This window comes from Chaetodon trifascialis, chromosome 13 (genome assembly GCF_039877785.1).
Source record: "Chaetodon trifascialis isolate fChaTrf1 chromosome 13, fChaTrf1.hap1, whole genome shotgun sequence".
In the NCBI taxonomy this organism is placed as follows: Eukaryota; Metazoa; Chordata; class Actinopteri; order Chaetodontiformes; family Chaetodontidae; genus Chaetodon; species Chaetodon trifascialis.
In genome coordinates this window covers 19,522,999-19,536,726 of record NC_092068.1, presented here as the reverse complement: position 1 = coordinate 19,536,726, position 13,728 = coordinate 19,522,999, and the positions used below count along the sequence as shown (strand labels likewise).

Here is a 13,728-nt window from a genome sequence, read left to right as displayed (position 1 = left end):
AACCCTCTGTTGCAGCTGTGGGCACCGTGTCAAGGTTCCTCTAATTTTAGTCCAAGGCTAATGTGCCTACTGGTGAACCTCCTAGTGGGGAAATTAGCTATTCCACTCATGGCTGTGGTGTAAGCCTGTGGGAAGCTGACTAAGTGCAGAGAGAAGGTAGCAGCCTTAGTACCATGGCAGATGGGAGTCGTGATTTGTTTTTTATGTGACACACGTGTGCCATCTTCCTGGGAGGGCCACCTGGTCTTGAATACTGACAGTGGAAGGTCAGAAGCGATTTGTTCAGGTGTTGGATTATCATCACGGACTGCTGATCGGTACCCAGACTGACTTTTCTGTTGGTTTCACCAGTTGCTGTATATTTGAGCATGAATCATGAGTTGATAGAGCATGTATGGTTCAAAGGGGCATGTTTAGATGTGTGTTTGTTTAAAAGGTATGCCTGTTTGTGTCTATACCAGGCTGAAGGGGTACCAAGGGTAGTCGGCACCTTTGTGTTCAATTCTGTGTCGACGGCGCAGATTAAGTGGTCTGAAGATGTGTTTCCACAGCAACGGTGGGAAGGCTGGGTTCAGAGGGACTATTGTGAATCTTTTATGACAGACCTCATTACTCCTTCTTTGTGAGATCTTCACACCGAAAGAACACGGAAGGTGTGACAGCTACCAAAACCTTTTCCACCCCCTTCAAATTATAGCCAAAGACCAAAAACTGTGAGAGAGGCACACACTCTCATCCATTAGATGCACCCCGGCCTTATTAAAACTAACACTGCATTGCCTCAAATAGAGACAAACCTGAATTTGCAGCAGATTAAAAACCAATTTGATTCAGTCGCAAAAGTTTTGATTTTCATTACTCTTTTTAATCAGAAATGTGTGACAAAAAAAAGTCTGCTCAGTTGTTATTTCATAAACTCAGTCTGAAATGCCCAAGAGAGCCATGTCCTCTGCCACTCAGGCAAAAGTAAACGCTTGCAGTGACACTGGATAACTTTGTGGCAAGTTGAGTTTCAGTCCTTAAATGCTGTCGACTGAGCACCGTTTACCTCAGTTCCTGGGCCAGCGTCATCCTTCTGAACTTTATATTTTCAGTAACACTGTTTGGGCTCATGTCTCTGTATATGAAGTTGCACATGGCTGTGGGAGCTAATAGGAATTCGAATTCCAGTTTGAATTAGCATTACTGTTGAGGCTGTCCTCCTGTTAACTGCTCTGTAACTACTGAGGAGCGATGCTTGAGGTGCCACCAGCATATTTTATGATACAAGTGCACTTTTTGAGATTGAAGATTGCATATGCAATTTAAGGATTTCAGGCTGCATTGCACATGGTGGTCTTATTTATTTTAGTGTGGGAATGTTGCGGATGTCCTCTCACGTATGCGATTGAAGAGGGCGATTAATCTTTACTCCATTTGTATATATAGATTCAGATACTGTAGATGGGTATACAGACTCAGATAGATGGGAAGGTAGATTACAGACAGACTGATGCAGAGATTTAGACACATACATTGAGTAATTGTAATAGATAGATTGAAACTAATGATACATTTTTAACTGTAAACATCTAATGTGCATCTTTGTATAGCAATCACAAGTACAACTCAGTGAACAGCAAAAGCACTGAGTGAACAAATAAACATGTTTATTTTTTCCAGCCGGGAGGAAGGATGCTCATTCTTTCCACATGGTGATTCTGTGAACACTTGTTTTGAAGACACATTGAATTTAGATCATTATCTAAACTGTAAGCTGCGGGGTGGGCATTGGCTTCACATGCAAGATCCGGAAACTGTAATGTGAGCAATGAGAACATTGTGGTCATTGCCAACAAAAAAACATTTAGTGTATATATGGATGTGTGCATCTATTTTGTTTGTTTGTTTGTTTTTTAATGTTAGACTCATTCTAAATTTATGAGTTTTTGTCCAGCTCACAGGAAGAGGCCACAGTTCGAACACATCCAGTAATTAGTGTGATGTTATAGCTATAATAGCTCATACTAGAAGCAAACAGCTACAGTAATTATCATAAACAACCATTTTAATAAGCGGTTCAAGCTCAGTTTTGGTTTAACTAGTCTCACTGAAGGTTTCTTCACTTGTGGAGTAATCAGCCCTTTTACAATGACTTCTTGTTAATATGATGAGCTGCAGGTTAACGTAAAAGATAGAAATTAAGAGGTGTTTGCATTATTTACCCTCACTGATATATGAAGTGGACAAAATAATTGAAACACCTGTCAGTATAAGACAGTGCAGTTAAACAGCACCACACACCACATCCTCCGAAATTCTGAACTTCTCTATGACAAAAACTGAACATTGAGACCTTCATGAAAGTTGGATTTGTTGCAGGACTGTTGGATTAGACTGAATTAGTTTACCTAACAAACAGGCAACTGAGTGTATAATCCAAATTGGCTTTGCTTTTTAACATTTAAAACATGATTTTGTACGGCAAAAATAATTGTATGGAGTGAGTTTACACTGAGCGCGCTCATCTTTTCACATTCAGGAGATTCATCCTCAGTCGTCTGAGGCTTACCCAAAACTCCCCCCACCTATTTTCACATCCTTCTAACTGCAGTTCCTCTCAATCCCTTTTCAGCTGTCACGGTTTTAAATTGGAGTTGGCATTCTGTGGCTGCCTTTGTGGCATTGCTACTGTATAAGAACATGCCTGGGGTACTTTGCCTCTCTGATCGGAGATCTTACTGTCGCCAGGCTTTGGCTGTATCAACAGTATAGAATATTCCTCAGATGTCACTCCAGGCTCTTGTCAATGCCTCCTCCAAAACCACATTGCTCTCCAGAGTTTCACTGTTACATCATCTCCTGAAGTGAATGGAAAGAAAGAAAACACACAAAGCCAAAATTACTCTGCCTGGATGTCGATAACATTTAAGCTCTCAAATGGATTTTTAGGCTTTGGTGTGATAAATTTTGAGCAAAGGGGAAAACCCTTGCTTCGTTCAACTGAAATAGGACTATGAGCGATTAGAAAAGGGCTAATTATGCAAAATAATGTAAGAATTGTAGAGAGACACAAGGGCTTTTGTATTTAAGAGCAACAAGGTTTGAATCCCAATGAGCAACTCCCTAAAGTACTGCAAGTATGTTTTGTAATATTTCTAAATTCTCACCATGCAGGCTCTTTTCAATTAAAATCTAATTTCACATTTTGAATGAAGAACTATCTAAACTATGGGCCAGTCATGATAATTAGAGGAGAAACAAAGCAATTATGAATGTTAATCTAGCGTTCTGTTACAGTATGTGTGTATCCCCGTGAAGTTCAAAGCCGCAGTCGTTCTTTTGCTTTCTTAGATTGATGTTGGAGGAAATGGCCATGATGACTAACAGTGAATGACCTCACGGTGATCACCTACAGTACGAATTCGGCTCCGCTTTCAGTCTGTTACAGCAGCTCTCAGACATTTTACACACTGTCACATCTCTTCAGCAGCGAGGTTAAACAGCAGCTCCCAAACATCATTTAGCCTAATAAGGTTTTATTTCTAGAGTGTCCAAACTTGTCAGTGTTCACTAACGCTGTGAACTAGGGTTGAACCTCTCAAGTGCTGCGTTCTGTTGTGCCCAGGGCCTCAACAAAACATTGCATCCCAGCTGGTACACATTAACTAACCCACACTACAGTACTTGACTTTGTTTTTACCATCATGGCATGTGACAGATTTTGTCTGCAACAATGAATGCAGCTGAAGGAGCTGTCGGCTCTCTTGAATGTCAAGGCTATTCTTCAAGGCAGACAATGGTTCTCATTGTCAGATTTTATTTAGGACTGGGGAGACATTATCATAATTTGAATTAATGTATTACTCACACATGAGAGGATTTTGCTGATATTTTCCCATCATGCAGGTTACAGGAACCCTCATTGATCCTCTGCTTTAACTTGAAGGTTTACAGTCAGTTGTTTCACAAGCTGCGTTTGACTAATAAAAGAAGGTGTCAAGTTATTTTACTTGTCAAGTCAAACAGTTTTATTGTACTATTCAGGGACGGTTCAAACGGTCATGTGTATTATCCGTTTGAAAAATCTGCCCTGCACCATCTCCAAGACGATATTTTTTACTCGGCACATTAAGGAATGGAAAGCTGCTGCTGAGAGAGTGAAACTCAAATATTATCTTAAAATAGTTATGAAGTAAAAAAGGTTCCTTGTATTTGTATTCATTTTAAAATGAAATGCATTTCAAATTCATTTGAAAAGGAAAAGGATTTTAAAGAAACACCTTTTAGCGTTTATTTCCACCACCACTCTGTGCTTCTGGCTCTTTCTTTTTGCTCACCTTTTGCCTTGAGTGGTCCCTACGGCTGTACCTTGAGCACTGTAACCTTCTTTTTTCTCCAAATCTTGCTTTGTTCCACACCTTTCACGCATGCACGCACTCACACCACATACACACACATGCACAGGCCCTCCAGAGTTATGTTGTGCCTGAAGGTTGTGTGACACAGTAGTGAAATATTTCCTTTCTTCTATACTTTTAGCTCATTTTAACTGTCAATGCCTGCATTACATAAACAACAATATTAAGTACATTTAAGGATGTCAGTGGTTAATAGTGGAGAATATTTTTGACCAATTAGGCATGTTGGTCTATAGGTTAATTTGCATACGCACAAACACACACACAGACGCTCTCCACTAACAGCTCTATTAGCCTGGGGCTGTGTGCAGTGTGAAAAGCCTCTGAGGTAAAAAAAATATGAGCGTGCTAAACATTGCTTAGTGTGCAAAACATTTCCTCCAGCAAAGTCAAAAGTGAATTGTGGGATGCTGCTCTTCAGTTTAGTTTAGTAGTACTAGCCCTATGCCAGATTAAGAACAAGCACCTGACTGCCATGTCCGAACCTCGCTGAGAAGTGGGCTGGAGACATGGGACCTCAGTGGCTGTGTGTTGGCCTGCATCCACAATAACAGCAAAAACATTGTGTAAGTTTGTTCATGAGAATTAATTGGTTAGTTACCCGTTAATGGGTGTCAGGCCATCCAAATCAAAATTAACCACAACTGACCACCCTAGAATGTACATAATTAATGAACATGCAATGTAAACAGTCTCACATGGACCACACGCATCCTGATGGCTGGAAGAAAAGTGCAGCACTGTACACCAGCTGGTGTGAGTTGTCTCTTTATGGATAAATATGACGAATGCTTGTGTGTAATTTCCTGTGCTCTGATCCGATTTGTACACTGATCTAGAACCTCTTGATCTGAATATGACTTAATTGGGCTGAATCATTTCACAGATAACCATCATACAAGACTGAAATTAACCATTTTCTCTGTATGATAACAAATGTTGCTCAGAAACCACAAAGCCAAACCCTGAAACAGTGATCAACTCTCTTTGGTGAGGACTGATGGGTAGTCCCTGCAACACATACTCTTGCTCTTTTACTAACTAGATTTAGTTATTTTATTTAAGAGTTTATTTTTCAGGGACAATGTAAAAAGCACTATGCAGGTTACAATAACATGATACAGATGTATTGCATATAGGATATCTAGCCACGGCTAGTTTGCCACTCCTGTCCCCGGCAAGGGTTTTCTACATTTAAAAGTCAGGACATATTTTCATCAGCAAGAGTCATTATCATTATATATCTTCAGATCATTTTTTAAGGCACTCTTTAATTTTCATTTCAACCACTGAGGTAAATATTGCTCTTGCACTGGTGTGGTCATCTTGCAGTTTGATGAGCTCAATCCAGAATGAGGGGAGCATTAAAATGAAATCATGACCCTTCCAAGGTTAGGAGATCGATTGGCAGCTTTTGGTGCTGTGATCTGCAGGCTCCCTCACACATGAGGACGGTGTTGTCAAGTCAACATGCAGCAGGGTTTCGTCTGTTATGCGTTGAGACATCAGTCTTGATCGCTTTGTGTGAAGCGGATTCATTTAGACAGTAATGATAGCAATTTGCAGGAGAGAGCATGCATTGAGACATTAAGCATGACGGATGTCAAATGTGTGCAGTCCCACGACGGGTGGAGGACCTCCATAATGAGAGAGACGGTTTACTGGTAATTTCACTGGGGGTTATTTTCACCTGTGCTGAGAAGGTTTTAGGTCGTCCTGTGCGTTTAGATGCATTTCAGTAACCACATAACTGCCGTGACGTGATTTCCTAAACATCATACATATGAAAAACTGTCTCTGTAATTGTGGTAGAGACACCTGATTTTCTCATGGGAAAAGTTGATTTTTATTGTTGTGTGTTTGCCCATTAAAGACTTAAAATAGCAAAAAAGTGTCATTGTGACCGTAGAGATGCCTGAATGGAAGGAAAGAATATTGAGTGAGGTGCATCCTTGTGTTCAGAAAGTAACTGAATAAGGTTTCCACCAAGCAGAGCAGGGATTTGTGGCTCAACTTCACCCACTTCCAAGGTGCATGGTGAAAGGGACAAGTCTGAAGAGTTCAAAACTTCTGTAACACTTATATAAGAAGCCATTTTACTGTCAAACCGATGTGTTTCATCGTTGAGGCCGCAAGCTGAAACATGTTGGTTTCCCAAAACAAAGTTGTTTGTTATACCACAACCCTGATTTCAAAAATGTCTGGATGCTGTGTAAGACAAAGAAAACTGAATGCAATCATTTGCTGATGAACTGTTTCACGTACGTAGTGTTCTCAAGCCCATTGTGTCACAGCATGAATATGCTCATGTGTTCTGATGAACTGAACCGTTTGCAAACAGTGAATGTGTATGAGCCTTGTTAACTCCAACGCAAACATGTCAAAGATCACATTCTGTTGTATTTATTATTTACACAGCTCCCCAACTGGATTTTGGATTCAGGGTGGTACAAGTGTTGCTGGAGTTTTGACCTCTTAAAATTTAACAGTTGTCACTGTAAATAAAAGATGTGCACTCACCAGAGAGCCTGTCCTCACAGCAAATAAGTATGGTTCCCAAATAAATACCACAAACAGTGATCCAATTTTATTCAGATAAGGTCACAAATTTTGATAGCTGTGCTCGCAGAAACTGTCTGTCTGTCTGTCTGTCTGTCTGTCTGTCTGTCTGTCTGTCTGTCTGTCTGTCCGTCTGTCCGTCTGTCCGTCTGATCCAACACCTCATTACACACCTCATTTGTCAGCTTTTGGTCAAGCCACTAATAGTTTTTATTATTTTTATTCCAATTTGACCCTGTAGTGCCAGAGAATGTGACAGATTTACATTGAATACTGGCACCTATCTGTGTGGTCTCTACATTTTCTCTTCCCCTCTCAAAATGTATTCTATAAGGTAAGGTGAAATCAGTATGGCTAATGCAGTAAGTTTCACAGCAGCGAGCATAATGCGTGCATCTGTACTCCAGGCTTCATCCTCACATCCAATGTAAAAATATTCAGCTTGTATATAGCAGGTCTTTTCACTGCATAATTTATAATGGCTGGTTTGTCCAACATGCTCCAGGCAGTGTGATTTTGATGCATCCCATGATGTTTTTAGTCCCCTGACACATCGGACCAGGACGTCTCGATTTACATATTAAGCTCCACAGACACCTATGGCATGACTGACTTGGACTATTGTAAAATCTCAATGAATTGCTCACAAGGTTCTTAAAATGTCCTTCTCTCTTTGTCTGTCCTTTTTCTTTTTATTCATCACTGCAGGCTGTGGAAACCAACCTGGCATCCAAGGACAGTCACTGGGTATATGCCAATGAGGTGAGGCCAAACACACTTTTTTGCACCCGAGTGAATTTAGACCTTAGTGTCAGTTTGCCTTTGTCAACACGGAGTCTCGTATGCTGCCAGTGCACACGCAGACACGTAAAAACCTGTAGCACTGTCACTGTGCTATTTCATGTTCACCTAGATTAGCAGCACATCGCTTGTTTTTGTCTGGGCTGCCTGAGGGACTGGGCCTTTATTAACTGTTGATGTTAGTGCGTCTTTTCCTTCTCTGTGCCCGTGCGTGTGTGTCTGACATTGACCTAAATGGTCTTCTAAAGTGGCTGTAACAGCACAAAATTCAGGTGCACTTTGTGAATACAGAGCAGCGCACTCTGTCTTTAGCTTTGGAGCCTTGTCGCAGCATTTCCATTGATTCAAAGTGATTTGGAGATAAGGGGGGAGTCATAGAATTGGCCTGATACTAAAAGCAGTGGATGAAAGACATTAGATAAAAGTTTGCTCCCAGTTGATTCACCTGGAATATTAGCATTGCTATGCCAAATGGGGCCTCCACGTCTAACACACACACATATATATTTTATTGAAATATCATCTCTTCACCTCATCTGAACCTGTGCTCAACATGTAGAACATGACACATATTGATTCCTTATCCACAGTGGATTACTAATGTGTGTGTGTACTGCAGATAGCCATGTTATTTATGCAATATTCATAGAAGTATTCAAGATACTGGAGGTCTGGGGCAAAATTTGGCACTGTGTCACAAATGAACAGAAGCACACACATTGGCCACAGAATACACCAAAGAGTATAAAATAATTGCCATTTACGCACAAGTTAGACATTCACAATGCAGCATATCAGTATTCTTAGATTAAAAGTTAATCAGGTTCAATGTGATGAAATGCTATCTGGTAGATTTTGGACTATAATGAGCTTTTGTAAAATAACTACCTTCTTTGCTTTAAATCATTTTCACTGTGCTTTTCTCTAGACAGATTACTCAAGTATTGATTTACAACAGCAAATGAGACCTTGAATCCCTTAAAAGTTTCTTCTGCGTCTGGCAGCTTCAGTCATATTATTTTATTTATGTCTCCAAAAAGCCTTGCATAGTCTCAAACAAGATAAGATCAGGACTGTGGTTCTTAATTTGAAGCAGTATTCAAAAACAAACTCTGCATGCCTTTTTTCTTCCAATTACCACAGATCTCCACTAAGACATTAGCTTTAATTGCGTCAGACTGTGGGAAAGTATGAACTAATAGCATGCTCATTTCTGTGGCACCCCCTTAAAGGGACAGTTTGCTGATTTGCAATAAGTGAAAGCAAATGAATAGTGTTTCATCACCACATCACCTTTTCCTCTGTTTTCTCTGGTCATGTAGCACCAATTTTTCTATTGCATAGATAGCCCAATTGTATGAAAAGATCATTTTTCCAGGGGCAATGTACCCTTTTAATGGTTAGAGTTATCTCCCCCTGGTACAAATTTAAAGGCGAATACTGCGCCTGGTTGTATCTATGAGCTATGAAATATATCCCCATTGTCTTTTATTGCTGATTTGATATTTTTGTCTTCCTTTCCAAAGATGGTGAAAAGCAAGTTTTTTCAATTTCTCCCTCCTTTTTTTGTAATCAATTATCATTTTCTCACCTCTCTCTCCTTCTCTGCCTTTTATTTCATCACTGAAGAAAAACTGCACATGAAACTGACAAACACCTTGAAACGAGGGTAACACAGACGTGTTGAAAAAGCAGCAAAATTCAATTACCACTCGTGCTGACCCAGTTTTCTCACGATGTTGGCCTTGAGAGCTCCTCTCATGTACAGAAAAAAAATAACATGAGAACTCCTCGCACCTAGCCCACTTTTCACTTAAATCACATTTTTCTCTCAGAGCCTTTTAAATTCAGATATGTTTATCAACAAGAGTCACCATGTAAATTGAACACAAGCGTGCATATAACTGCAAATGGTTTGTCTACAGTTCTTGTTTATCTCTGAAGGGGCAGGAGATTAAAGGAAGGCACAAAGCTGGTTTGTTTCCATTAGCCTGTGGTTTGATTTCTAAGATGCTCCTAACGTGGTTAATGGCACAAAGAGTGTGCATGAGGTTTTTCCACATGAGTATCACAGTGTCTTTACATAGTATAGGTAGTATAGTTAGTATACAAGCTGCATCAACTGTGACTCACTTTCCTTCCACACCTGTTGAATTCCTTACTCACAGTTTACTGCACAGTTATTTTATATTGGATACTGTTTCCTGCACTCATGGAAATCCTGTTAGCCTGACCAGATGCAATTCAGCTCTATCACAAAATCCTGTAGGGAAAAAACTGCTTTCCATGTTACCTCTTGTCCCCGTATGCAGTGACGGTCCCTGTGGACGGTAGGTCCTTTTCAGTCACCTGGTCATGACCGAGTTGTTACATTAATTTTAACCAGGTGATCCTGAGGCTCGCTGTCGCCTGCCCGCCCCATCAGCTCACCAGGCTCCCGCCAGCATTTACACGCCACACAGACGTCTTGCATTTCATTCAAGTCTCATGACAAGCAGTTATGCTAATCTGCTTCCAACAGCAACATGTGGCACAATGAATGTAGCTGTCAAGCAAGAAATGCGGTAACAGCACAGAGTGAGATGGATAGAGAGTGAAAATGATGATGATGACCGAGGATGATTACAAGTCAAAAAATGTTGTGCCTTAAACACTTCATTTCCTCCATTCTGTGAATTTTTATGCACCATTTTGTGCCTTTTCTGCATCAATTTATGTTGAAATGTCTTTATTTATGTAAAGGAAAACACAGGTGACAATTCCATATATGAGTCAGGCTCTCAGGTATTGCTTTCAAGTATTTATTCTCGACACTGCGTGTAAAAATGTTTTGTCATAATAGATTAAAACGTTATTTTAAGATTAGTTCGCAAACCTGCCTGAGTAAAATCTGAACTGTCATGTGTTTGTTGGTGAGGGAGAGAGCGCGCAGGCTGCACAGCTCCAATAATCACAACCAATCAATAAATCAATATGTGGTAGGCTACCACAAATACACCAATGTGTGGGGAAATAGTGTGTTCAAAATCAGTGTCTCTGCGACACCTTACAGCAGACAGTATGTCGGGGTGCGTGCCAAGCCGCTGGTCTGAAAGTGACGGTGATGTGACTTGAAACAGTGAGACAGCAGTGGGCAGGAAATGTTTTAATGTCCGGCCATCCGGCTGACAGCCGGCGCTTATGGAAAACTCTGTCCTTGCAAGACAGATTTAAAAAAAAAAAAAAAAAGAAGAAGTCAAAACTGACGCAGCAGAGACTGAGATGTCCTGACCTTTAGTCCCTAATGTGGTCAAACTCCAAAACCATATGTCTTTTCCCATAATGCAACCCGAGTTTTTCATCAGACCTTACCTGCCTTGACAAAAGAAGACAGTCTTGTAAAATCAGTTGCTTCTTTAATGAGAAACAAAAATGTCTGTAAAACAATGAACTTCCCTCAACTTTTCTTCACTTGCAAACATTTTTTAGTTTGAGACAGACATCAATGCATTTTAAAAGCAAAGGAGTGGGTTTGGGTGGCACACAGGTCATGAGGCCTCAGGGTATGAAACTTATCCAACACACAAATGACCATAATCTTACGGAAGCAAGAGAAAAGCTTTGGAAATTGGAGTGTAAGAAGTGCGGCAGGACTTGATGTGAGCAGGAGGGCGCGGGGATGACAGGCAGGGGTGCATCTCCCTAAACACCCACTAAGCCAGCGTGCTGCAGCTGCTAGCACACAGAAGGTTGTCTGCGTCTGACACTGTCTGGTGGACTCAGATGGATCACACATACTAGGAGGATTTGTTGTTGTTTTTTTTCCCCTTCAAAGGCAGGACGGTGACACCTCCAGAATGTTTGATGGATTAGGTTGCTATGCCTACTGTGACAGACAGAGTCGAGGAGGACAGTCGTGATATGACTGATGTCTTGGGTAACTGCCCGTCGAGTATCTTAGATGGAAACCCTACTCTCCTGACGCAATCTTCACCGCACCAGACTGTAGAACAGGATGGTGGATTACTGGAGGAGGCCACTTAGGAGATAAAGAAATATCCCATTTTTCAATTAGCTTATTGCTTATCCAAAGTACCGTAAAACATTGCATTTATCAAAACACTGGCTTTTGCTAATATGATCCTTTGTGCCATTAACCACGATGAGCATCCATGCAGAAATCCAAATCACATGTCAAAAAATGATGAACTAACCCACAAATGGTGACCACAGGAGACATCCGGCGTCATGGTCATAAATCTAAAGGACCCCAGACAGGCGACTCCCCTCAACAGCCACCTTATCGAAACGTTACAACAGTGTCATTTTTAAATCATTGGGGTTATTAAGTGGGCTATTCAGATCACTCACGGCATTTATTTAAAGACCCACTGCAGCTCAGGGCTGAAATGTACATTGAGTCATTGCAATAAAATCAACACTGTCTCACGTATAGATACATGAACAATGAGCTCCATAATTGGATGGTTTACACAGTAGCAATGAACTGGAAAAATAAGAGCATTAATTAATGCATTTTATTATTTACATGTCATTCCACCTATGTCACATTTGAGATATCCTGATCCAATTAAGCTTAGCCAGTCTCATCTGAAGTACAAACACACGTTAGATCACAGGTCAGAGTACATCTTTTTGCACTTGAGCTGGATTGGCGAATCTCTTCCTCAAAACAAACCACTTGAACGGAGACTCAGAGAAGCTAAGGGTGTGTTGATGCAGATCAGACGGCGCCGTGCAATTTGGCATGAAATTACGTTGCGTTTTTGCCTGCTCGCACCACATGTTATTGCAAATGGTGCTTTGTTTCAGTTTCATTTAAAGTCTTTCCCTGACAGACACTCATGAACTGAGCAGCCATGCTGTTGCTTTTCTTACACTGTTTTAGGTAGTGGATCCTTGCATATGATTAACTGAATACAACTGTTTTAATTGGTAATTGGTCGATTCTTGGACGCATACGAGAGGAACACATTTCATCATACTGCACGCTGCTAATTGAAATGTGTGTGCTGACAGAGATGCAGCCACCATTGGATAATTGGTTAAAAAGAAATAACCACTTTGATCTCCTGGGGAAGTGACACTTTGATAAAATCAGCTGCCGAGAGTTGACTTTACTAATCAGTTTTTACCGTCAGTGCTCGAGAGCATTATTAATAAAGCCCAAAAAATCCTGGTTGAACATAACATGCCAATTTGGGGATTAAATGATAATCAAAAAAGTGAGTAATCTGAAGCACAAAGAACCATGTTATCCTCATTATTTTCCCTCTGCTCCGTATTCTTTTCATAATATGTATAATCATATAAAGAAGGCCGTGTCCGTTCACTACTGCAGTTTTTTTAATGAAAATTTTAACACAAGGAAAAAAGTAAACAACTGTGTTTCATAATGCTATAGAAGACTTTATACGTGCTGTCACAAGGAAATTTAAGTTAAGTACATGAAATTGGACAGAGGTTTTGTAAGCACCTTTTTCAAGACTTGGTTCCTTGTGATTGGATGTTTTTTTTTCCATTATTTCAACTATATACTGTGATATTGTGTAAGACACAATCTAAAAGTCTCTTGCATGTTTTTTCCACATGAATGCTGTGCCGTATTTGGCTTCTGTGAAAACAAGAACATTGTGTCTTTTCCTTTTTCATATGCAGTAATTTATTTAATTCTGGCTGCAGTCCTTAATGATCAATTTTCATCACAACACCTCTGCCTGAATAGGGCATGGCACTGATTTTAATTGCAAACCCTTCAATTTTGCATAATTTATAACAAGTTATCATTCCTGTTGTTTGGTGTGTAAGAGAAAAGCTTCAATTTAATATAAATGTGATAAATTGAGAATTACAACTCAGGTGAAAAATGTCAGAGTCTCACAAATCAGCAAAGGCTTGTGCCTGATGTTTTCTCATGTTTGTGATGTTTGAATTTGTTTTCTACATTGCAAAAGGACAATGGGACACC

General features: G+C 40.3%; 1 protein-coding gene across 4 annotated transcripts in view; it reads left to right on the top strand.

The window, feature by feature from the left end:
- The window catches only part of grid1a (glutamate receptor, ionotropic, delta 1a), a 232,473-nt gene that overhangs the window by 175,850 nt on the left and 42,895 nt on the right, over nucleotides 1-13,728 (top strand). For all 4 annotated transcript variants that reach the window (XM_070977037.1, XM_070977036.1, XM_070977040.1 and 1 more), the window contains one exon: nucleotides 7,668-7,721. In XM_070977037.1, the coding sequence (XP_070833138.1) occupies nucleotides 7,668-7,721 (54 nt within the window). The remainder of the gene's footprint in view (nucleotides 1-7,667; nucleotides 7,722-13,728) is intronic.